This window comes from Nothobranchius furzeri, chromosome 9, assembly GCF_043380555.1.
Source record: "Nothobranchius furzeri strain GRZ-AD chromosome 9, NfurGRZ-RIMD1, whole genome shotgun sequence".
Lineage (NCBI taxonomy): Eukaryota > Metazoa > Chordata > Actinopteri > Cyprinodontiformes > Nothobranchiidae > Nothobranchius > Nothobranchius furzeri.
Genome location: NC_091749.1, coordinates 66,653,780 through 66,678,682, shown reverse-complemented (window position 1 = coordinate 66,678,682; position 24,903 = coordinate 66,653,780). Strand labels below are relative to the sequence as shown.

The window sequence follows — 24,903 nt, the reverse complement described above, 5'->3', positions numbered from 1 at the left end:
AAACCTCTGGGTGAAAAAAGGACGCCGAATATGTACAATCACAAACCTCTAGTTACGTAACTGCACACACACACACACACACACACACACACACACGCAGAGGCACGCATGCACACACACACACACACACGCAGAGGCACACACACACACACACACATCCACACACACGCAGAAGCATGTGTGCAAACACACACACATGTGTGCACACACACACACACACGCAGAGGCACGCATGCACACAAACACCCACACACACACACGCAGAGGCATGCATGCACACACACACACATCCACACACACGCAGAAGCACGTGTGCAAACACACACACACGTGCACCCACACACACACAGAGGCACGCATGCACACAAACACCCACACACACACACGCAGAGGCATGCATGCACACACACACACATCCACACACACGCAGAAGCACGTGTGCAAACACACACACACGTGCACCCACACACACACACACACACACACACACAGAGGCACGCATGCACACACACACACACACATCCACACACACGCAGAAGCACGTGTGCAAACACACACACACGTGCACACACACGTGCACACACACACACACACACACACACAGAGGCACGCATGCACACAAACACACACACAGGCACGCATGGACACACACACACACAGAGGCATGAGTGCAAACACACACAGAGGCATGAGTGCACTCACACACACACACGCAGAAGCATGTGTGCAAACACACACACATGTGCACACACACACACACACACATATATGCACAGAAGCACATGTGCAAACACACACACACACACACATGCACACACACACACACACACACACACACACACACACACAGAAGAATGTGTGCAAACACACACACACACACACATATCCACACACACGCAGAAGCACGTGTGCAAACACACACACACACACACACACACACACATATCCACACACACGCAGAAGCACGTGTGCAAACACACACACACACACACACACACACACACACACATATCCACACACACGCAGAAGCACGTGTGCAAACACACACACACGTGCACACACACACACACACACACAGAGGCGCGCATGCACACAAACACACACACAGGCACGCATGGACACACACACACAGAGGCATGTGTGCAAACACACGCAGAAGCATGTGTGCAAACACACGCACATGTGCAAACACACACACACACACACACACACACACACACACACACACACACACACACACACACACACACACACACACACACACACACACACACACACACACACACACACACACACACACACACACACACACACACACACACACACACACACACACACACCTTCTGTACCGGAGTGGAACAGTCTTTATGTCGGAGGCCAGTTTTCTAACGCACATGTAAACTAGGATAAAGACTCCCAGCTTATTACAATAAGATCGACCTGGATCGACTTAGGTGTCAGTCAGAGTGTGGGGGTGTCGTGTCTCCTGAGAGCTAATACTGCAGCGCCGACAATTGTAATTTGATGACGGTCTGCAAAAAGCTGAGTTGAGAGTTGTTGTGAAGTGGTTGCAGTAACCAAATGTTACCACAGGATGTAATTTTTACTTCATTTCTACATATTTTTGTCTGAAAAGAAAATCTTTAAAATGAGCTGCTCCAAGCTATTTGGTGGGAGGTGTTAAAAACATGTCTGTCTAAGGGCGGGGGTTGCTTTGGCCAATCACCATAGGATAATCTAAAGTCTGTGATACGCTGGTATTAGCGCCCAACTTGGCTGCAAATTCACTCATTGGTCGGTGAATCTGCTGATTCGGAGAGGGAGAGTGTTGTAGGATTGTAGGCCTTTTCCAACTGTTCAACTGAATGCTTATAATGGATTATAAAGGGGCAGCTGCCACTGCCTATACATATTCAGACATCACATTTCAGGTGGGGTTTTTTTCCAGGGTCCACCTCTTCCTCTCTGCTGTCTCTCATGCACAGAAACTCCAGCAGCGCTGCTCTAAACAACTCGCTGAACTCCATCTGCTGGGTAATAGAATATACACTTTTCATGAGTGTTTTCCTGAACGGGGTTTAGAGCAGGACAGAACCCACAGGACGCTCCCGCTAACGGCGGCTGACCTCACAGTTTCACCTCCTCCAACTCAGTCAACAGGTATTAGCTGCCTAATGAACTCGATGCTAATGAAGAGCAGCAGGAGTTCAGAGTCGTGCACGACCAGGCAGAGGAGGGCTGGAGAGACGGAGCCAAAAGCTTCGACTTTAGATTAAAAATAAAACAGAATCAAAACAAAGACGAGCCGGATAAAATTTTTCTCTCGGTGCATTCTAATTTTAAATGGAGTCAGCCCTTTTCAGTTTTTTTCTGAACATAACGCTGTAAAGCGTGGAGCTCCAGGTTTGAAATAAAGAAACACCAACACGCTGTAATTCTGAGGAGCTAATCATTTTACAAGCATGACTGAATTTTTCATGTCCTGAGAGACCATCTGAGAGGGTTTTCATTAACCTCCCAGAAGCAGCAGCACCACGTGTGACTAAAAAAGACACAAACTGGCTGTGATGGTACACAGTCGGAGAAAAATAGTTAGGCGGGACAAGTTAGGAAGCACAGGAAGCTGCAGCTAGCTTAAAGCTGTCACTCCACCCCACAGGAGTCTTCATTCAGCCTACACGATGTACAGATTAAAGTTCTACAACCACAGAAGATTTATGTGCAAAAGGTCGGGTAATAACACAAATCTGGGCCTTTCCTCTCGAGGATAAAGCTAAAGGCAGAAACGGTTCTGAGGTCAGCTGGAGACTAAATTACAGCAGAAAGTGTTGAGTTCAGCCGCATAAACAGACCAAAAGCTTTAGCTCCCCGCAGTTTCCATTAAAAAGAAAATCATTCAGAACTTTTCACATCTTCACTTTTAATAAGAAGTTTTAAAACTGAACAGAAAAACACACCTTTAGAAGCAGGGAGTGGGCAGAATTTAGTTTTGCTTTAAAACAGAAACAAAAACGCAGCTAGCATAGATGCTACTAACGTTCTGAACACACCCCAACCCGACAGGAAGATAAAAACATCGTTCCTCGAAGGAATGAAGACGTCCTGTCAACCTTTAGTGTCGGATATAGTAGAATTATAAAGGTTTTGGTTCATTCATGAAAATAACGTGAAAGCACACACACACACACACACACACACACACACACACACAACCATGCACCCCTACAATTACGTGCACGTGCATGCACACGCTCTCAAACGTGGATGCACAGACACACTCAGATTCACCCACACACATTCACACACACGCACACACACTTATGCACCCACACATGCACACACGCACCTCCACATACGTGCACGTGCATGCACAGGCAATTAAACACACACACACACACAGTGTATTTTCTGAGTTCTGGTGGTTCTGATCATTGTTCTGGATGGACTGCAGAGAAGGCCTTCAGGGATGGATGGTTGCGCCACACGGATCTGGCACATGAGCGGACACAGATGCATGTTTAAAAACACAAGAGGTAACCAAACTGCCACAAAGCAGCAGAGGATGGAAGCTAATGAAAAAACCACGGGGACGAACTCAGACCACGTCCACTTCTGTCAGCGAGCAGAAAAGACGAGAGAGAAAAATAAATCCTGAATCTTCAAACAGCTGTGAGAAAAGATAAACAACAGGCAGATGGACGTCCAAACAGATGACACCTTCATCAAATGCTCCGTTTGATAGCAGAGCCATCCACTCATCTCCTAATTAACTCCATTAGTTGAACTTTCTGTTGGGACTTTTCCACGGGAAAGGTAAATGTATTCCACCACTGGTGTCCCGTGGGACTGAGACGGACCAGCAGCTCTCCTGCTGGAGTCCTTGAACTCTGTGACCTCTCAGATAAAAACACTAACTAGTGTGAATGAGTGAGTCCTGGTGTCTCATTCTGATGGAGGTAATCACCATGAAAGGCCCAGCTGAACTGCTCCCATAGGGTTTCTCTTCTTTCAGCTTAGAACAGCCTATCAGCTCCTGATGGGGGCTTTGCGCCTCCTTTACTCCAGTCAGTTGCTCTCCATGGTGCTGAATTGGTTTCCTTTCGTCTCCCTAAGGACGGATGGCCTTCCTGTCCCATTCAGGACCAAAGAGCCACCGGTGGGCTTTGAAAACTCTTTTCTTCTAGAAACACGTCACGTTCAAATCAAAGCCGTCGCCTCGTCAGGCTCCGGTCTTATTCCAAACGACGTAATCTCCTTCACCTGCTGCTGAATTCCTCCTCCTGGTAATTTATCTCCTGCACCTCCTGAACAAGAGTTTCCTAAAGCAAGTTGGGAGACGCGATGAAGCTTTTTTTTTTCCCCCAGAACTTTTTAACTTTAGTGGGACGTTTCATCACTTATGGATCCAACTAAAACCAGTAAAACTAAAGTTCTGATTCTAATCATCTTTTAAATCTGGAGCTGGCAGAACACAAATAGTTTATGAATAACTTAGTAAAAGATTCCAAATAAAAGATCCGATCTAGCATGGCTTTAACGCCCACACATGGAAAAAGAAAAGGGGCCTTTTTTTGAATTTCTCATGAATATTAAGCAACAACGGTTATAAGGAACATTAATAATATTTTTAGTGAGGTAAGCATTAAACAACTCATGTTGGAGACAAACTGTCTTCATCAGGACATTTCAACTGATTTAAGTCCAAAATCTGAGCCAAACCAGCTCCTAATGCATGACTACAGCTCTAGCTAGGATGTGATGCATCTTCTGGAAACACTCAGCTGTTGTCCTTCATGTAAAAGCTGGAACAGCTGCTGTAGATCCATAAAACCTGGGAACACGAGGCCGATAGAGGGGAGTCCAGCATGGAACTGCTGAGTCTGAGAGAACAAACAAGCCAAAGCGGAGCTGCTTTGTAACGGATCGGTTTGGATCAGCTGAGCTGCAGAGTGGCACCAGGAGATAAGGAAGCTCCAGGAGATAAAACCCAGGAACGGTGTCTTGCATTACCCGACAGGAATTCCTTCAACAGGAATGTCAGCGAGGACACGGAGAGAAGCGTGTTCTTCCGAGTATTGATGGTCTCTGCAGGAGGAGACTCGAGGACCAGGGCTGCAGCCGAATGCTACATCAGTCCAGAAATGTGTCATATTTTAATTTCTAAGATCAATTTGTAATATCAGAATCTGTTTATTTCTCAGCTGTTTTATGTGGCAAAAAATCCTAATTGTGTTTTTTGTCAAACCAAAGAAAAATGGTTGACATTCAACACAGTCATAAACTAAACAGTTGATTTTTGTCATTATGATAACATTTAAATAATGAATTAGACAATAATCTCAATCCGATATTTTTAATTAAAACATTTACTATCTAACTTCTACAAATTGAACCTGCGTCTGTAATTATTATTACTGATCATGGGGGTATTTGTTCTATTTTCTCTTTATTTCTTTGTTTGGTTTTTAAACACCAACTTTTTTAGCATCTCTTTCTTGCGTTTAAGCCCAATTCTTTAAGGTGGTATTGTTCCCCTCTCACCCAGAACCATTTGGGTCTGTGGTTCTGCGTCTCAGGAAATGAAATGAGAGGTTTCTAAAATCATCAGGATCCAAACCCTTCTTCTGTTATTATGACGAGGTTCTAAGAAAAAGGGATCTGTTCCACTTCCTGTCTTTAAATAAACGTATCATTGGGAGTAAACCCCGCTTTTCTTTGTCTGATGGTCAAAGTTCATCCATTACAGGAGCAAACAAGTGAAGAAGCTGCTCACCACTTGTCAGGAAAAAAAAAGGCATGCTAATGTATTGTGTTAGGACACTGGTGGTTTCCATGGCGACAAATGGAAATCTGTACTGAGGTCGTCATGTATGTTCAAATAACAACCAGAAAAAGACAGAGGAAGACTGAGGAGACTTTATCAGAAAATCCACCCCAGATAGTCCATCCATCTGACGGGCTAGCAGCCTGGTTGCAGGTTTGAATCCCACCGGCAGCCTTTCTGTGTGGAGTTTACATACGTGGGTTTTTCTGGTTTCCTCCTGCTGACCTGAAACCTTTATGTCAGGGTAAACGGGAGACTCTGCGTTGTCCCTGAATGTGAGGGAGTGCGGGACTGGTTGTGTGTCCCTGTGATGGACTGGAGATAAGTCCAGGTGTCCCCCGCCTCTCACCTGGAGACCGATGGAGACACCCGCTTTCTGAGACCCTAGTGAGGATGAAGCGGTTCAGATGATGGGTGATTGTAATCCAGAGAAAACGTTATGAATAATAGAGAATTCAATCAAGGACAAGTGGAAAACTGATGGAGAGACTTGGCTGAGAGCCAATCGGGAGCTGATGGAGAGCTTCAGGAGGTGGAGTAGGTAGAATCTGGCTCCATCCTCGTTGGGGGATGCTGTAGCTCAACAATGTTGGAGAAACCGAAACCGTTCTGGAGCACAACAGAACTTTAATCTATTATTGTTATAAATAATCCAGTGTGACTTCAGGGTCACTTCCTGTCGACTCTTGTTTTGTCTACTGAGGGGTTCTGAGATCTTCTCCTCTCTGCTGTTTGAGCTTCAGCTGTGTTTTTCCATGGTTTGTCTTCTCCAGACGAGGAACCCAGGGTTCCCACTGGGAACTATGTTTTTGGTCACTTCGGTGATTTTCTGCCATCTGGTGCGACACCAGATCCTCAGATTTAGTCCACGTCAGAACTAGAATTCCTGTTTGATGTTCCACACTGGATAAATCAGACACCAAAGCTAATAAAGAAACCAGAAGTTTGGTTATGTTCTTCGCCCTGACGGTGAACGTTTCCTAATGAGTCACCTGTTAAACTGCCTCAGCAGCAGTTTGTTTCCATCTGACTGATTAAGAATCTTTATTATCTGAAAGCGTTTCTCAGCAGAATTCTCTCTTTTATCTGATTCGTGGTTCCTTTGATAAACACTCTCATTATAATCACGACCCGAGGAGAATGTGATCATTTTCATTAGCATTCGTCCACAACTGTCCTCAACTCTGCTTGTCCATGATTGTCTCTGTCCTACTGGACCGGAGAACAGAGGTTCTGCTGCTGCAGCTCACCGGGTAACAGAGGCCTGATCCAGGTCTGATCCTGGATCATCACATGTTCATACCGAGTCTAGATGAGCTCTTAGATCAATAGAAGTGATGAAGTCATTGTGATGAAGCTTGAATCCGTCTCCTCTGTTTTCATTTGGGAAGGTTTTTCAAACATTTTCTCATCAACCCAGCATGGAACATTATCTCCACCAATCAGAACCCCCAACCCAAACCAGCTCCACGCCACTCCGACTAAACCACAATACTCTCCTGAGATGAAGCAGATTAAAAGACTGGCAAACCTGCGTGCAGGCGCGTTGCAAGATTTTCAAAAGTGTGGGGGATGTTGTCTGTGCCTAAAATAATTTCATGTTATTCATCTTAGTTTAATTTCCATAATAGCGGAGCAGGTGCGAATTATAGACGCGTCACGCATGTCTCCATTTTAAACATGTTTAAAGTGTTCAGAATACAAATCCAGGCTCTGTCTCGTTAGATTGGTGTGACTAAAGTTTGTACTGAATGAAACTTTACAATCGTTTCCCCCTCATTTACAGTCACGACGTACAGTGCAGTGCGCGTGGCTCTGGGGTTAATAAAGTTTAGTTGTTTCTCTTTGCAACAATCTTCACAGGAAGGCAAAACTGTTACATGGCAGGTTACAGATATTTACATTTGACTTTTATTTTGATGGATAAACTCAAGGATGTTGGTTGTTTTGAAAGAATTACCCCGACGCACACTGATGCGCATGGATGAGCTGACATTTTAATCATTAGGCACATCGCGGAGGTAACTAAATCAATCAAGAAATGATTCCCATCAGAACATCAGAGCTTTATACTGGACACTGTGCTCAGCGCGGATCGGAGCGCACACGGTGGACAGTGAGCTGAAGATCTGTAGAGGGGTTCGCAGCGCAGAACCACGGCGCATGCGATAAGATTTCCTCGCACTGAAGCGGTCTGGAAAGCCGGTCTCTCTGAGGGATGTGTCACTTGGAAAAATGTTCGCTGATTATGAAACTTTGGCTGAACAGCGCTTGTTCCCGTCTCCAATATGGAGACGCATGACGCATCCAGTCTGAGACAGAATAGCCTCTTCAGCTCATAAAACACCTGTAGAGATATTTGATCACGCACGAAGTTTATGTGGAGCAGAAGCGGTCGGGCCACAGCAGGTGAAATGTTCCTAGCCTACATGAAGTGAAACTGTTTAATTGTAACATTAATGTGTTACTGGACACGCTGGTCTGGTTGGTTAGACCAGTGTTTGAAGTGGAAAACACACACACACACACACGCACACGCACACGCACACACACACACACACACACACACACACACGCAAACACAAACGCTCACACACCAATTAAAATAATGCTGATAGCGTGGACTAGAAGACAGGTGATGGTTTACGTATTTAAATGATGATCAGGTTGCTGTAAAATTTAATCTCCATCCACATCCAGACAGAATTATCCTCTATTCTTTCTCTATTTGCTCTGCTCTTGTCTGGGCTGACATAGCTGATGGTGCGCACGGCGCGCCTAGCGGCTGTGATGCACATTTTACACATTTGGAGAGGTGGGCTGGATGCGTTGCTTTTACTGGAAGATGGATTTTTTTTTTGTTCAAAAATGTCGGAGATTTCGCCCCATGAATAACCGTAAAAACTACTGGTGTGCATGTACCCTTATGAAAGAGTCCTACGTGGAGAGGTAAATATTAGAAGTGCAGGTAATGCATTCTGGTGCCTATAAATGAAAAATGACTAAAAATTAAATTGGGACTTTTTACTTCATATTTTAAAAATAGAAATGACGGGGGGGGGGGGGGGGGGGGGGGGGGAATTTATGACGTCTTTTTAAACGAAATTTTCTAGCGCAACCTGCCTGCTTCACTGAAGTCACTGCTTATTAAGGTCCGTCCAAAATGGCCGTGGCCCACCCAAAAATGAAAACCTGGCGCCTCGCCTGTTATAAACCTCTGCAAATTGTTGTTCTTCACTTTATCAAACTCAGAGTTTGTACAGCTAATGTCAAGATGTAAAATTATGAATTCAGTCGAGCTCTTCCCTCTCTCTTCTGTTTTTCCTTAAACCCGACAGCCGACGCCGACACAGGAGAGGGAGGGGAAGAAGGAAATGAGGCAAACGGAGTGAGTGCGATGTAGAGAAACCAGACTGGTGTGGAGGTGAGCAAAACGGCTGGAAAAGTGTGGGTGTTGAACGATCTCAATGAGAAATGTGTGGGTGTTGAATCCCCCACATCCCCCACGGGTGCGACGCCCATGCCCGCGTGAGACAAACAAAACCAGAGGATCCGATTCCTCACAACAATCCAGTCCAAACAGGAAGGAGATAAAAACACTTTTCCATCCGGACGGTATGTGGAGTATCTTTAAGACAGTCCTCTGCAGGTGATGGGCTGTTAGTTCAGCTAACCGAGAGGTGCACATGATCCTCGTGCACACTGATTTTTAGTTTATGATCAAATTAAAAAATAAATTTAAAAAAGACTCTCAGGCTCACCTGGACCCACCTGAACCCAGCTGTGGGCTTTTAGCTCCTCCCCAGACAGAGAGCTTCTGACTGATCAATATTTCATCTTTAGCCTAAGAGCTGTATTTACCTAACCTCTGTGTCAGCCAGCGGGAGGCAATAAGAACAAGTAAACATAGTGTGTGTGTGTGTGTGTGTGTGTGTGTGTGTGTGTGTGTGTGTGTGTGTGTGTGTGTGTGTGTGTGTGTGTGTGTGTGTGTGTGTGTGTGTGTGTGTGTTTGTTTAGGATACAAACACCACAAATGAGACTCCTGCTGAAATAAAACTCCTCGTTTTAGCCTGAAGAGTAAATCTGATCTGATACGGATCGGGCTGCTGTAGGGCCAGAACTCAGGTCCAGCCTGGGTTCTCCAGCTGGTTCTCCTGTTCTCTATACCTGCAGCTCATTAAGGAGACGGACTCACCGCTGGAGCAGTCCAGTCCGCCCCATCCGGGCTCACACTGGCAGGTTTCAGGAGACACACATCTGCCATGGACACACTCTTCGGAGCACAGCGCTGAGGAGACAAGGACACAAATTATCACAAAACACCTGAAATTATAGCAAGAACCAGCAGGTTCTGGCTGAGCAGAACCCAGAACCCCAGGATGCTGATCCGGTCCAAACTTCATCTTTGTGAGAGCATCAATTCAATTCAATTCAATTCAAGTTTATTTATATAGCACCAAATCACGATAAGAGTCGTCTCAAGGCACTTCACATAATAAACATTCCAATTCACAGTTCATTAAGCCAATCAGAAATAATGTTTCCTATATAAGGAACCCAGCAAATTGCATCAAGTCACTGACTAGCGTCAGTGACTATACAGCAATCCTCATACTAAGCAAGCATGCAGCGACATTGGAGAGGAAAACTCCCTTTTAACAGGAAGAAACCTCCAAAGAATCCTGGCTCAGTATAAGCAGCCATCCTCCACGACTCACTGGGGATCGAGAAGACAGAGCAGACACACACACACACACACACACACACACACACACACACACACACACACACACACACACACACACACACACACACACACACACACACACACACACACACACACACACACACACACACACACAGCAGATTCCTGTTCCTTATGACCTGTCAGACAATTGTGGATGATTAATTTAAAATAATAACAATATTAATCCGCCCCCAGGGCATGACTTTGCGTGGTCATCGGGGGCACTTCCTGTGGAGTGGCAGACCGGGGTGGTGGTCCCCATCTTTAAGAAGGGTGACCTGAGGGTGTGTTCCAACTATAGGGGGATCACACTCCTCAGCCTCCCTGGAAAGGTCTACTCCAAGGTACTGAGAGGAGGGTCCGATCGATAGTTGAATCTCAGATTGAGGAGGAGCAATGTGGTTTTCGTCCTGGCCGTGGAACTGTGGACCAGCTCTATGCCCTTGCAAGGGTGATGGAGGGGGCATGGGAGTTTGCCCAACCAATCCACATGTGTTTTGTGGATTTGGAGAAGGCTTATGACCGTGTCCCCAGGGGCACCCTGTGGGGGACGCTCCAGGAGTATGGGGTGGGTGGCGTTCTGTTAAGGGCCATTCAGTCCCTTTACCAGAGGAGCGTGAGTTTGGTCCACATAGCCGGTAGTAAGTCGGACCTGTTCCCGGTGAGGGTTGGACTCCGCCAGGGCTGCCCTTTGTCACCGGTTCTGTTCATTACCTTTATGGACAGAATTTCTAGGCGCAGCCGTGGTGTGGAGTGTGTCGAGTTTGGTGGCAGGAGAATCTCGTCTCTGCTTTTAGCGGATGATGTGGTCCTCCTAGCTTCATCCAGCTCTGACCTTCAGCTCTTGCTGGGTAGGTTTGCGACCGAGTGTGAAGCAGCTGGGATGAGGATCAGCACCTCCAAATCTGAAACCATGGTTCTCGACCGGAAAAGGGTGGCTTGCCAACTCCGGGTTGGGAGAGAGGTCCTACCTCAAGTGGAGGAGTTTAAGTACCTCGGGGTCTTGTTCACGAGTGAGGGTAGGAGGGATCGGGAGATCGACAGGCGGATTGGTTCGGCGTCTGCAGTGATGCGGACGCTGAGCCGATCTGTCGTGGTGAAGAGGGAGCTGAGCCAGAAAGCCAGGCTCTCGATTTACCGGTCGATCTACGTCCCAATCCTCACCTATGGTCATGAGCTTTGGGTAATGACCGAAAGAACGAGATCGCGGATACAAGCGGCCGAAATGAGTTTCCTCCGTAGGGTGGCCGGGCTCAGCCTTAGAGATAGGGTGAGGAGCTCGGACATTCGGGAGGGACTCGGAGTAGAACCGCTGCTCCTCCGGATCGAAAGGAGCCAGTTGAGGTGGTTTGGGCATCTGGTCAGGATGCCTCCTGGACGCCTCCCTGGGGAGGTGTTTCGGGCATGTCCTGCCGGCAGGAGGCCCCCGGGTCGACCCAGGACACGTTGGAGAGGTTACATCTCCAATCTGGTCCGGGAACGCCTTGGGGTCCTGCCGGAGGAGCTGGTGGAGGTGGCCGGGGAGAGGACGGTCTGGAGCTCCCTAGTTGGCATGCTGCCCCCGCGACCCGGACCCGGATAAGCGGAGGAAGACGAAGACGACAATATAAAGACTAAAACCTGATTAATCCATCTAAACCTGAAAACCTGAGGTGTGGTTTATTCCTCCACAAACCATTGTACCTGATTCAGGTCCCACAATCAGACACCAATTCTAGTCAAATAAATACAAATAAACTCAAACTACAGCTGATGAGATTTTATTGTTTTATTATTTTAATATAATCTTTCAATTCAGATCCTTCAGAATAAAAGTCAGCGTGTTTGGGAGGGAAGTCATCCATCAGCAGTTTTGTTTCTGACTGAGACACATTCATTCATCACAACTTATTTTATTATTGTATGTATTTATTTATTTAGCAGCTGAAGAACACCTTGTCCGGATGTGAGGAGATGCTTCCTGCTGCCTCCTGATAAAAAAGGAAGCCGATAAGACCACGCTCACCTTCATTCTCACCTCGTGGTGTCATATTTCATCATGACGTGAACTTAGAGCCCAGAGTCACCAGGTCTTATCAGCCAGCTCGAAAACAAACAAACAACTCTATCGCAGAGTAATAAACGAGGCGGCACGCTGCTGAGTGTCACTCTGTCGTTATCGAATAATGAGGCGGGAGAAGAAGAAATCCTTGCGAGGAGAAAGGGACGACCAACAACAGCAGGAATAAGTCTGACCTTCTTAAAATGATTGAAATGAGACAAAGAGATTCTGAACTTAAAATGTTTTGCGATATTTTAAAATAAAAACACCAAAATCAGCTGAGAGTTTCTGTTTGAGGCTGAAAGTTTCCTCTGATCCTGTGATGAGAATAAAACCAGAAACAGGCAGAAGCTCTCGCCACATCCCTGATGAACTGAAGCCCGTTTCCACACCCTGTCCAGCTGCTCTCACAAACATCTCTGCGTTTTTATGAACGAGGCTGTAAAAAGCCGCAGAACTTTCACACGGCCTCTCAGACCCACTCACTAATTATCACGCAGCAGCAAGGCGTCGCTGTTAGGATTCGTTGGTGGGAAAAAGTAACCTCCAGGAGTCTGAAACTCCGACGTTCCCTAAGAACAATCAGAGGGTGTGAAACGGATCTGAGGAAGGATGAGTTCTGACCCGGTTCTGTTGGTTTAATCAGTCCTCCATCTGCCTCTGGGTTGGATTGTCCTTCAGGAACATTATCTGATGTTTCACCACAAACATTAATCATTAATCTCTCCTTCTTCTTCTCCTTCTTCTTCTCCTCCTTCTCCTTCTTCTTCTTCTTCTTCTCCTTCTCCTTCTTCTTCTCCTTCTCCTTCTTCTTCTCCTCCTTCTCCTTCTTCTCCTTCTCCTTCTCCTTCTTCTTCTTCTTCTTCTTCTTCTCCTTCTCCTTCTTCTTCTTCTTCTTCTTCAACCTGAAGCTGCTGAACTGAGGCTCTGACTTTTGGTTTTGGTTCCAGAACCATTAAGTGGAACCCTTCCAGAGACTCCTCAGAGACAGCAGCAGGAGGGGGTCAGGAGGGGGAGGAGGTTTCTCTCCTCACTCTAAAGGAGTTCTGGGAGTAATGGAGCACCGCGCTGAGCCTCCTGAACCTGGCTGAGATATTCTCATGTTCTTCTTCTCTGGTTTTCAGAAACCAAAACAGAAAACCTAAAATGGGAGTCAAACTAAACCTTTTAGGCTCAAATTGTTTTCTGAATCTAACCAGACTTCTTATTTTATCTCGACTCAGCTTCCACGAATGAAAGGGTTTGACCTTTCACCTAAGCATCTTTTTGTATTCAGTCTGGTTGTTGGTAAAGTTTTACCCAACATTTTATTAGAGCGAAAATGGGACTTTTTGTTAATGTGTGTCGATAAAAGCTGGGAAACGGGGGTGTAGTGATGAAGAGGAGCAAGGTGAAGTCACAGGTTGGCGGAGGTCTGATGAGGTCTGAGAAGAGCGAGCTGCATGGGTTCAAAGGTCAGATGGGCGACAGAAAAAGAGGAAGGAGATGAAGGAATAAAGTCACAAAATGACCTCAGAATCAAAAATACTTAAAATGAAACAGATTTTAACTGAATGAATCCTTCATGTGTTCATCTGAGAGTTTCAGATAAAACAGGAGAGAGAAGAGTAACCAGACCATCTTATCAGCCCTCCTCCTCCTGGAAGCCTCTAATTAGCCCCGGTCATAGGACGCATCCAACAGAAGTCCTGTCCCGGCCCGTTGTCCTCGTTAAGGATGAAGAGATGCTGCTCCGCATTGAGGATGCTCAGCCAGTCGGAGCGGGACGCTTCATGAATGCGCAGCTTCACACAAAGGAGCCAAAGGTCACTGGTTCAAGTCCTGAGGCAAAATCTGATGTAGTTGTTTACAAGCAATGGGGTATGCATACTCCTTCTCTGTTCAGGGACAAACCCAAACACTTCATCATCTGGGTCGGAAAATTCACTCATCCAGCTTCATCGGGAGATAAAGGCGAACTGGAGACATTTTCTTGGATGCTGACACAGATTCCAGCTGCTCCCGAATCCGGCTCCAGTTTTACTTACATTTATTTATCAGCCCGATTGTAATCAACCACTGATGATTATAAATGGCCTCGATATACTTGTTTGAAGGTATTTCTGAACCCCCACCTTTTAACTCATTCACTGCCAATAATGACTAAAGTCGTCATTTGCATGTTTTTACTGTGTGGGCGTCGGAACGAGCCCCCGCACCGTGAGAACAAACATCCCAGCTCTAAAGCCGATCTTCATTCGCATACGCCACAGGTCACGTGATCAGGAAGCAGAACATCCACGTTAGGAGATCGTTTTGGGACGCTGCTGTAAAAAAAAAAGTGAGGCGCCAACCGAAAAAGCATCTGCCGATCGCAGTTCGACAACAGATTATGAAAGAGCGGATAAAGCTCGAAAAGCGCGGATTCTTCAAGATGTAAGAGGTGAGTCTCCGCTTTGTTTTGGTTGTTTTGGTGTTGACATCATCCTAGCGCGCAACGTTCTGTCACTCTTAAAAAAACACTGAGAAACGATGGCAGCGAAGGGCTTTTCTGATCAGCAAACAGCTGGCAGAGAATGAGTTAAAAATAAAAAAAATAATAAATATAAAAAATGTATAAATTATATTAGTAATAATAATTATGATGATCATAAGAACATGAGAAAGGACAAAATAATAAATAAGTCCGTCTGGTTTAAACAACAACAACAAAACGGATCATTAAGCTTTTATTGCATTTGTGAACTCTTATTTTGAAAAAAGCAGGTTGTGCTTAGGGTTAGGGTAAACGTCACACACCTGATATGATCTGACTCGACACGGTTTACTCAGATGAAAGCAGAACCCCACGAGTGGTTTGCTACACCACAGCTTCAGGTTTAACAGACTCCAGCTCCACAAACACTCCGAGGTCAGATTTAACTGTGAATGGATTTGTGGCAGTGCCGGATTGATCCGGACCCAACGGCCGGATTGATTAATGTCTGACGGCTGGATCGATCTGGTTTTGAAGGCCAGATTGATCCGGATCCGATGGCTCCTCCAACCATCGCCATACAGATCTATTCCTGAGTGGAACCAGAACAACTCCACCAGAGCATCAGGTGGAAGAAGGGGAGAAAAGAAGTGATCAGACGACAGAAGCTAAGGAGGTTCTTCTAATGAAGAACATCAGTTTAAAAGCAACCCCTTCACAGAAAATAGGATAAAAGATTTTAGAATCCTCAATCCTAAACTTCCATCCGTCCGTCCGTCCGTCCGTCCGTCTATCCATCTATCTATCTATCTATCTATCTATCTATCTATCTATCTATCTATCTATCCATCTATCCATCTATCCATCTATCCATCTATCCATCCATCCATCATCTATCATCTATCTATCTATCTATCTATCTATCTATCTATCTATCTATCTATCTATCTATCCATCTATCTGTCTATCTGTCCATCTATCTATCTATAGAGGTAGAGATAAATGTGTCAAATGTAGCACAGGCACATTTATTTGTTATATATGTAATAATATGTAATATAAAACAATTTCATTTCCATCTAGAGGTAAATCATGTCCTATCATCCACAATATTACAGGTTATTATTTCTTGTCTAAAGAAAAAATATCAATTACACACACTCACAGGCGCACGCGCACGCACACACACACACACACAGAATTAAAAATAAATGATGGGAGCGGGGGGGGGGGGGGGGACTTTTGTTTCCAGATGTTAACATGTGCTTCACCTAAGCAGAGGCACCTCTGGAGCCGCATTCTGTCCTGTTTTCTCACCACAGATAATAAATCCTATTTAATCATGTAAAGGTGATGACATCACTCACGGACACACAGGTCTCCACTCTCAAAGAACCCTGGGCAGCACTGGGAGCGTCTCCGGTACATGGTCCTCACGCCCCTCCGGTACGCCGTCTTATAGCTGATCCTGGATCAGATTAAAACATGAAACACTGTTTTAAATGTTATTGTGATAGCTGTCAGAATCACTGAATACAGATTAAGAAAACTCCAGTTTTACTGCTTCTTATGACCGTTTCCAGATAACCCACAGACCAGTACCAGTCCTTGGTCCAGAGGTTGGGCACCACTGCTTTAGGCAGAAGAACCTGATTGGATCAGAACCAAGACTAAAAGTGTTCTGACCTGTGTCTGGTGCACTTGAACCAGTTGAGGATGTCGGTGCAGCGGGTGTAGTAGATCTGGTCAAAGGGATGGGCATAGGACTCCTGCACGGTCACCGCGTAGCTGCAGCACAACAATCACAGTTTTATCAAGAAAACGTCAAATTTTCCTCTAATGGCACAATACAGCGATCACAATCAACCAGCAGATCACAAAGGTAGTGCCGCTAGATCACAACACATTAATATAATAGAGTTAGCCAGTAACCTAACTGATGTAATATTTAGCCTATCCACTGTTACTTTGGTTACCATAACAACGTCCCTCTTTCTTGGAAGCTGAAGAACAACAATCACAATCTACAAGCAGCAGCAGCAGCAACGTGAGCTCGCTAGCTTTTCAAGGAATATAAAAGTGTTGTATACTGGTTAATGCAGAGAGTTTCTCTATTTTTCCAATCCAAGAGGATAGTTTTCTTAGCGATGCATATGGCAGTCAGAACCACGTGAACCACAGATGTTTCAATCGGGACATCGTCCAGGTTTCCCAGTAAATAAAGATAGGGGGAAGTTGGGATATGACATTTCAGACACTTTGACAGGTCTTCACACACTCTACCCCAAAATTCCTGAACAGGTGGACAGGACCACAGTGCATGAATGTAATTGTCAGGAACGATGTTTGTGCAGTGTGTACAGGTGTCAGACAACACAAACCCCATCTTGAACATCCGATGACCTGTATAGTGTACTCTGTGTAGAATTTTGTACTGAATTAATTGTAAATTGGGGTGTCTGATCATTTTAAACGTTTTTAAACAAGTTTGGGACCAGAAGTCCTGGTCATGTCTGACTGATAGATCCACCTCCCATTTTTCAATATGGATTGCTATTCTATCGTCTATTTTGGACAGTGTCTTATATACTTTAGACAGTAGTTTGGGGGGGGGGGGGGGGGTTGAGATTATAGAAGTCTAATACCCTTGGTGGTGTTTGTAATTCTATTTTATTGAGCTTAAATTTTTGTTTGACTACAGATTTAATTTGGTGATATTCTAAAAAGCTATTCTTATCCATTCCAAATTGGGAGACTATTCTATTAAATGGGATGAAGTCCAGTCCTTCATATATGTGTTCCAGGTATAGGATTCCTTTATTTTTCCAGTCCGGAAGGTTCCTCATTTTATTATTTTGCAAAATATCAGGATTATTCCAGATAGGTGTGCGTCTGCATGGTACTAGTGAAGACTCTGTCATTTTTAGATACTCCCACCATGCTGTCAGAGAGGTGCTGATACTAATACTTTTGAAGCCTTCATGTTTTCTTATGCTTGAGCTAATAAATGGTAAGTCTGAAAGCTCTGTCGTATTGCAAAGTGTCTGTTCTATGTCTAACCAAGACTAATCTAGTGGGTTATCTTGCAACCATCTTGGTATATATTGCAGCCTGTTGGCTAAGAAATAATAATAAAAGTTGGGTAGATCCAGTCCTCCTCTGTCTTTGGTCTTCTGAAGCGTTTTTAAGCTATTTCGTGGAGGTTTATCCTGCCAAAGGAATTTGGTAATTGAGGAGTCCAGAGATATAAACCAGTCAGCTGGTGGTTTGTTTGTTTGTTTAGAAATCTTTTGTTAGATCATATTACACTTGATTTAGCTTCTGCTTCCACTTCAAATCAATCTCTCTGGGCTCCTTTGATCGGTTCCATCACATAGCGAGGGTGGGGGACTGCTGATGTTGCCCTGCGGGATGGTGTGGGTGGGGGGGGGTCTGAGTTTGGAGTATCTGGATGTTCCCTGGAGGTGGGTTCACTGGGGGTGTCTGGGACTGGGGGGCCGTTGCCCCCCTCGGGAGGTGCTTGGGTTGCCTCGGGGGGTGGACTACTGGCGGTTGTGAGTGGCGCCCCTTGGGCATCTTGGTGGCGACTATGGGTCACTGCCTGGCAGCTGCATTGCCCCTAGGCGGGTCTGGGTGGGGGCCTGGGGGCTCGGGGTTTGGGGGTGGCCGGCCCCGTGTGGGGATCTGGGCGGGGCCTTGGGGGTCGGGTCCTGACATGTATGCTGCTGGGAAGAAGGCAGGAACATGCAGCAGTGCCTGGCCCAGGTTCGGGGGCCTTGGGTAGACCTTGGCTCCTCTGCTGTCCCATCACAGGGGAGGGGGAGGTCCAGGAGGGGGAGGACCCAACCTTACCTGGATGTCCCATGTCTTATATATTCTGGAAGTTGTGCAAATGCAGGGATGGGCATAGATATTCTGCTGGGGTGGGGCTGGGTTGGTGCCCTCGGACTCCGTGAGGCTCTGTAATGCTGCTGCTTTGGGCCCTGGCAGGATGGGCTGGGGTCTCCATGCCCTGGGTGGCAATTTGACAACAGAGGAGCCTATTGGGGCCAGTAGGGGAGCTGGCTCCCTGGAGGGCTAAGCCCAACCAGCCATTCCTCCCCAACCCCGCATATTTCTCTCCTCCTGCTCCCTCACATCATCACACAAACCGCATTCCTGTGGCAACCTGCCCCCCAATTTTATTTGCACCTTATACACTTCCACTGATGACATTCCACACAAACACACACTTAGGGCCTTGGGAGTGAGCACATTCAACGGCATTTGGCAGGGGGATATCTCAGCCTCCTCTCGGGTGCCAGTGCCCACTCCCAATTTTAAACCACACTTAGACAACGAGGGCTGAGGGTGTAAGTGGGGTGGTGCGGTGGCATCAGCTGGCATAGGCCGGATGATGCCCGCACTGCCCGCTCACCACAGCCATGGAATACACCTCATGATCACACAACGCTATATTGGAGCAGGCGGAGGGAGACTAGGGGTCTTAGCACACCTCTGTTGTTGCTTGGCTTCCTGGGGCTGGAGGCTAGGAGGGAGATCTGGCCATCTGGTTGGGGTCTGGGGTGGTGGGATGCTGTGCTCAGCATTGAGCGGGGGAGCCTGCTCATCAGCACCCCAGCAGAAAGGGTCAAACTCTGGTTACCGGTGATGGTTGTACCAAATGTTCAGCAGTACCGGGACCAGAGTGAATAGGGTGTGTACGGGGAGCACGAGTGGGTGTCCGGCGTGCATTTTTGTAAGTCTTGGGTTGTATGTGCATGTGTGAGCATGAGGGAGGGAGTGTGTGACTGTGTTTGTGTATGACTGTATATGTCAGGTGGGGCCTTTGACTCCTCCCCTCTCCTGGAACTTCTTTTGATGATATAGATCTTCGTCCCCCCTCCCCCTGCCACACCTGGTGTGGGGGGTTGTGCCTTGGTCTGCCTGAGTGTTCGTGGCAACCGGGTCTGGGGGTTTAAGATTTTTGGCATCTGCCTGATCAATCCCGGTGGCTGGCTGGTGGGGTCTGGGTCCCTGGACTCTGCTGGGTCCCCGGCGGGGGTGGTCGCCCCTGGGTCCCGGGTCGCTGGGTCCCGGGCTCGGCCGGCGAGGGGGTGTGAGGCCGCGGGCGGGCCTGTGGGCTTGCCGCTGATATCTCCTGGGACTCTGCCGGCTGCTGGTTGGAGCTCCCCCCGTCTCCTACGCATCTTTTTTTTTTGGGGGGGGGGGGGGGCAGATCTGTGGTCCCTCACACTCTGTTGGACGCTACTATAGAGAAACCTTACATAAGCGACAGTGTTGGGAGTAACGCGGTACAAAAGTAATCAATTACTGTAATGCATTGCTTTTTGCTGTAATGTGGTAATGTAAGGCATTACAGGGAAAGAAAATGGTAATATATACTCTGTACAATTGTCAGTAACGCGGTAATTACAATACATTTTTAAACCCAGAATCAAGATGTGGGTTTTCTAAAAATTCTAATTGCGGGAAGCCTGAAAAAAGATCCAGTATCCACATATATGACATCATTTATGGACTCAGCTTTGCGGGCATTCTATGAGCAGAGAGGACGCAGCGGTAACGGCTCAAATACTACAGCTGCATCCTGCGCACGGCCGCTGTTATATTAACAAAATCGCTCCACCAAAACAAAATAATTCGTTTGCGATCGTTTATATCCGCCCGTATTCTCTGGTACTTCATGTACTTTTCAGCTGACTTCATAATCTGTGCCCCGGTGATTTCAACTCATTGCTGCTGGAGCGCAGCGCATATGAAGCTTTTATTTATTTTTTTTTTTTGCGTTCGGTAGATCCCTTTGGCTGGTTAGTTAGAAAGTAGGAAATCTAGTTAACAGTTTTTCTGGAAGACGGAGAAAACATGCAGCATGCAGGAAGGTTAGAGAGAGAAAGGGCAGGAAATTATTCTAATAAAATCAAGAAAACAAAACAAAGTGCTTGAAAAGAAAAAAAGTAGGTGGATTTATCCCCAAAACACATTTTTACCAGTGAAAAGCAATAACATATAAGCATTTAATATTTACACATGTGATAGAATCAGATCGCCCCAGAAGTCAGTCCCACATCCAGGGCCGTATCAAGGCATTTGGGGACCAAGGCAAATATAGGCTTGGAGCCCCCACCACCTCACTCCCTGCTCAGATGGCCCTATAAGATGGCAGCATGCTGAGAGTACAGATTGTTGTTGCTTTTATTTAATAAACAATCATTCTAAAACACTGTTATTATATCTGACTGTTTTTAACAGCAACCCTAGCTCAGACACCACATCACCTTCCACATATATGTCATGAGCTCACTGAGCGTCACATTACCAGATTCATACTGAAGTTGTTTTGGTGAAAGTAACTTAAAGTAATGCAAAAGTAGTGTAATGCCTTACATTTTAAAATCAGTAATATTGTAATGTAATGAATTACTTTAAAATGAGGGTAACAAGTAATAAATAATGCATTACAGTTTTGAAGTAACTTGCCCAACACTGATAAGCAAGTGCGTGTACACACACAAGTGCTCACATGGTGCTCTCAAAAGTATGGGCTTGGGCACATTAAACACAGGTCTTAAGAGTATGGTGGGCACTTAATGCACTGTGATTTATTATTGTGTGATTCTTCAGTTAAACAATGTTGATTATATATTTCTTCATCAAGTTGACGCAGTGATAGCTTGATCTTGTTGTATTGTTGTTGTGTCCCATTTTTTTTTGTTCTTTTGCTTTTTTTGTCTTTTTCTGTAGGTCTAGAAGCAGACTCTTGTTCATTATTGTTTATTTTTGTGGAACCCCCCCACCCCCTGCCCACCTTTTGTCTTTTCCTTTCTCTTTCACCTCTGTCTCCGTGTCTGGTCGGAATTACAAAGCATTCAAAAACAATAACAATAAAGTTTAAATAAATAAATAAATAGAAAAAAGGAATATAAAAGTGTGTTAAGGGTCTGATAACAAGTGGACGTGTCATATTCCACGCATGTCTGTTTAATAAAATATTCTAAGAAATTGACACTGCTGCTTTGAGTAGATTAAAACAGACTTTGCATGACCTGAACCAGAACCAACGACAATGTTCAGGTGCTTCTTATTCAGGGGAAGAGTCACAGTGTAGTGTGTTTCTGAACTTGAGCAAACACAATAATCATTGTTATACTTGTATTCACACACACACACACACACACACACACACACACACACACACACACACACACACACACACACACACACACACACACACACACACACACACACACACACACACACACACACACACACACACACACACACACACACACACACACACACACACACACACACACACACACACACACACACACACACACACACACACACACACACACACACACACAGCCTTTGTCAGAAGTGAAAACTATAATCATCATCAGAGCTCATATCCATTTTCAAACTTCCCATCGATCACAGCAGCTCCACTGGCTCTCATCAGAAATGGCACGGTGCCTTTTCGGGTCGGACCACATTGCAGCCGCTCAGAATTTACAGCCTCCATGTGTCCCCGCAGTAAACCTTTTCCTTTCTGCATCTGATTATTGGCAAACCCCTCAGCCTTGATTTGTGGCAGGAAGTCCATTAGTTCACTGCAGCATTTCAGAGAAGAACCTACCTCTCCCAGTGGCTGCACACATTTGGGTCATCCGGGTTGAGGGGCCGCACCAGAGGGATGAAACTGAAGAGGATGAGACACATCAGAGTGAGGGGAGGGACCCCAACGACCCCCATCTTCCTCCTACTCCTCCCTCTCCCTCCGTCCTGCAGGAAGCAGAGAGAAAACAAAGGAGAGCTGGATTTAAATCACTCAGGTTCTTGTGACTCCCAGGTCCAAACATCCAGAACATTCAGCTGCACATAAAGACGGAATTAGATTTCCTGGAGCTTTAAATGCAGGTTAAAAGGTTCAGAAGGCGTTGAGAGTGGCAAGAACTCAGTCCGACAGGTAAAAAAGTATAACTGGAACAAGATACGGCAGCAGAATCTTAATTGGTACCAAGAAAAACCCGTTCTGAGGGAGGGAGGAATGAGGGTGATGGATGCACTGAAGAGTGAATGGATGCTTTGATGGATGAGTAGATCAAGGACGGATGGACAGATGGATGGATGAGTGGATGATGAATAGACGATGGACAAATTTCAAACATGGATGAATGAGTGGAGAAACGATGAGTGAATGATTGATGGATGAATTATATATGAATGGTAAATAGCCTGTACTTGATATGGCACCTTCTAGAGTCCTCCCCTCAGAGTGCTTTACAACACAGTCATTCACTATAATTCACACTCACACCCTGTTGGTGGTGAGCTACATCGTAGCACAGGCACCACCCACCACCAGCAGCAAGCAAGGTGGGTTAAGTGTCTTGCTCAAGGACACAACAGCAGCATTCTCTGGTGGGAGCCGGGATCGATCCCGCAACCTCTCATTACTGGAGAGCCCGCTCTAGCTCCTGAGTCACTGCTGCCCCACGGATGAATGCTGAATGGATGAGGGATTGGTTTATTTACTCCTTTGCAGTTTTTGTTTCTTTATTCTTATTTTTCACATCTTCATTTATTTTAGAAATGAAAAATATCATTACTTTCATAATTGTTTATTTTTATTTTCTCTGAACTTTGGACCAACTTGTGCAAGTAAAGTTGACCCGATGCAACTTTTTTTTATTTAAACTACAAAGTCGTGTAACAGAAAACATCCACTTTTATTTTTCTCCAGCACCTTTAAAGAACTTAAAGCATCGCAGGAGGAAAACAATAAATACCATCATTTACAGACGCGTTTCAGAACAAACCATGGGACGAATGAATGGAAGGGACCGGAAGAGTGACAGGCAGCAATTCTGTCTATGTCAGAATACAAAGAGCAAGAGGTTGTGGTGTAAACACATTTCCTCTGACGGGAACAATACAGAAGCACGAGGCGGTGACACCTGAGGAAGGGCAGGAGGAGAAAAGGGGAGGAAATGCTGAAATCTGCATCTGCTTTATGCAAAATAAAATAGAGCCGGAATGGCGCTGAGCCTCTGGCAAGCTGTGAGCTGCGGGTCGATGAAGGGTTGTGAGCGGAACACCAATTTAACTTGAAGAAAAATCACTCCACCTTTTCCACAAACACGTGCTTCAACTGGAACATCAGCAGCAGGAGATCTCCTCTCCTCACGGCCGCTTTTCCTCAAGACAAAATAACAACCCAGACATGATTCCAGCATCACATCGGACCCCAGGAGGATCATTACAGATGTCAGAAAAACTATCATGTGTTTATTTTCAGGTCTGATTCAGAGCGTTTGCACATCGTCCAGGTGATGCTGGACGAGCCAGAGTGACAACAGCCCACGCTGTCCTGCAGACGGATGTCTACACGGCTCTTCGCTGTCATCATTAGTGAGACCGAGACGTCGTCTGTTTGTCAGCAGGCTGCAAACAGGTGAGACGCAGGTGAGGCAGCCAATCAGCCTCCACATGATGAAACAGTGACGAGTTTGATTTCTGCTCCCTAAAACGTGAGAATAACCTCAACTCCTCGCCTAATGGGACAAAGAGCTCATCTAAAGTGTTGAAACTCAGGAATTTCATTTGTTTTTATTTTAAATATGATGACTGCAGCAAGTTTTCAAAAGTTGGGCACGTGACATGTTTACCATGGCGTTGCATCAGCTGTTCACAGGTAATGACACTCGGGCAGGTGAAGGTCTGGAAACCCAAACAAAAAAAAACCGTTTTCTCCTTGATTTCCAGCAGCTTCCTAAAACAAACAGAAATAAAACAGAAATCTGCAGAGCCTTACAGAGAGAAGATGGATGAAA

General features: G+C 45.8%; 1 protein-coding gene across 6 annotated transcripts in view; it reads right to left on the bottom strand.

The window, feature by feature from the left end:
• The window catches only part of LOC107381579 (multiple epidermal growth factor-like domains protein 11), a 120,171-nt gene that overhangs the window by 69,707 nt on the left and 25,561 nt on the right, over nucleotides 1–24,903 (bottom strand). For all 6 annotated transcript variants that reach the window (XM_054731976.2, XM_054731970.2, XM_054731974.2 and 3 more), the window contains exons 2-5: nucleotides 22,707–22,852; nucleotides 16,754–16,855; nucleotides 16,435–16,535; nucleotides 10,020–10,112 (exon numbers count right to left, since the gene is read on the bottom strand). In XM_054731976.2, the coding sequence (XP_054587951.1) occupies nucleotides 10,020–10,112; nucleotides 16,435–16,535; nucleotides 16,754–16,855; nucleotides 22,707–22,822 (412 nt within the window). In that variant the 5' untranslated portion in view covers nucleotides 22,823–22,852. The remainder of the gene's footprint in view (nucleotides 1–10,019; nucleotides 10,113–16,434; nucleotides 16,536–16,753; nucleotides 16,856–22,706; nucleotides 22,853–24,903) is intronic.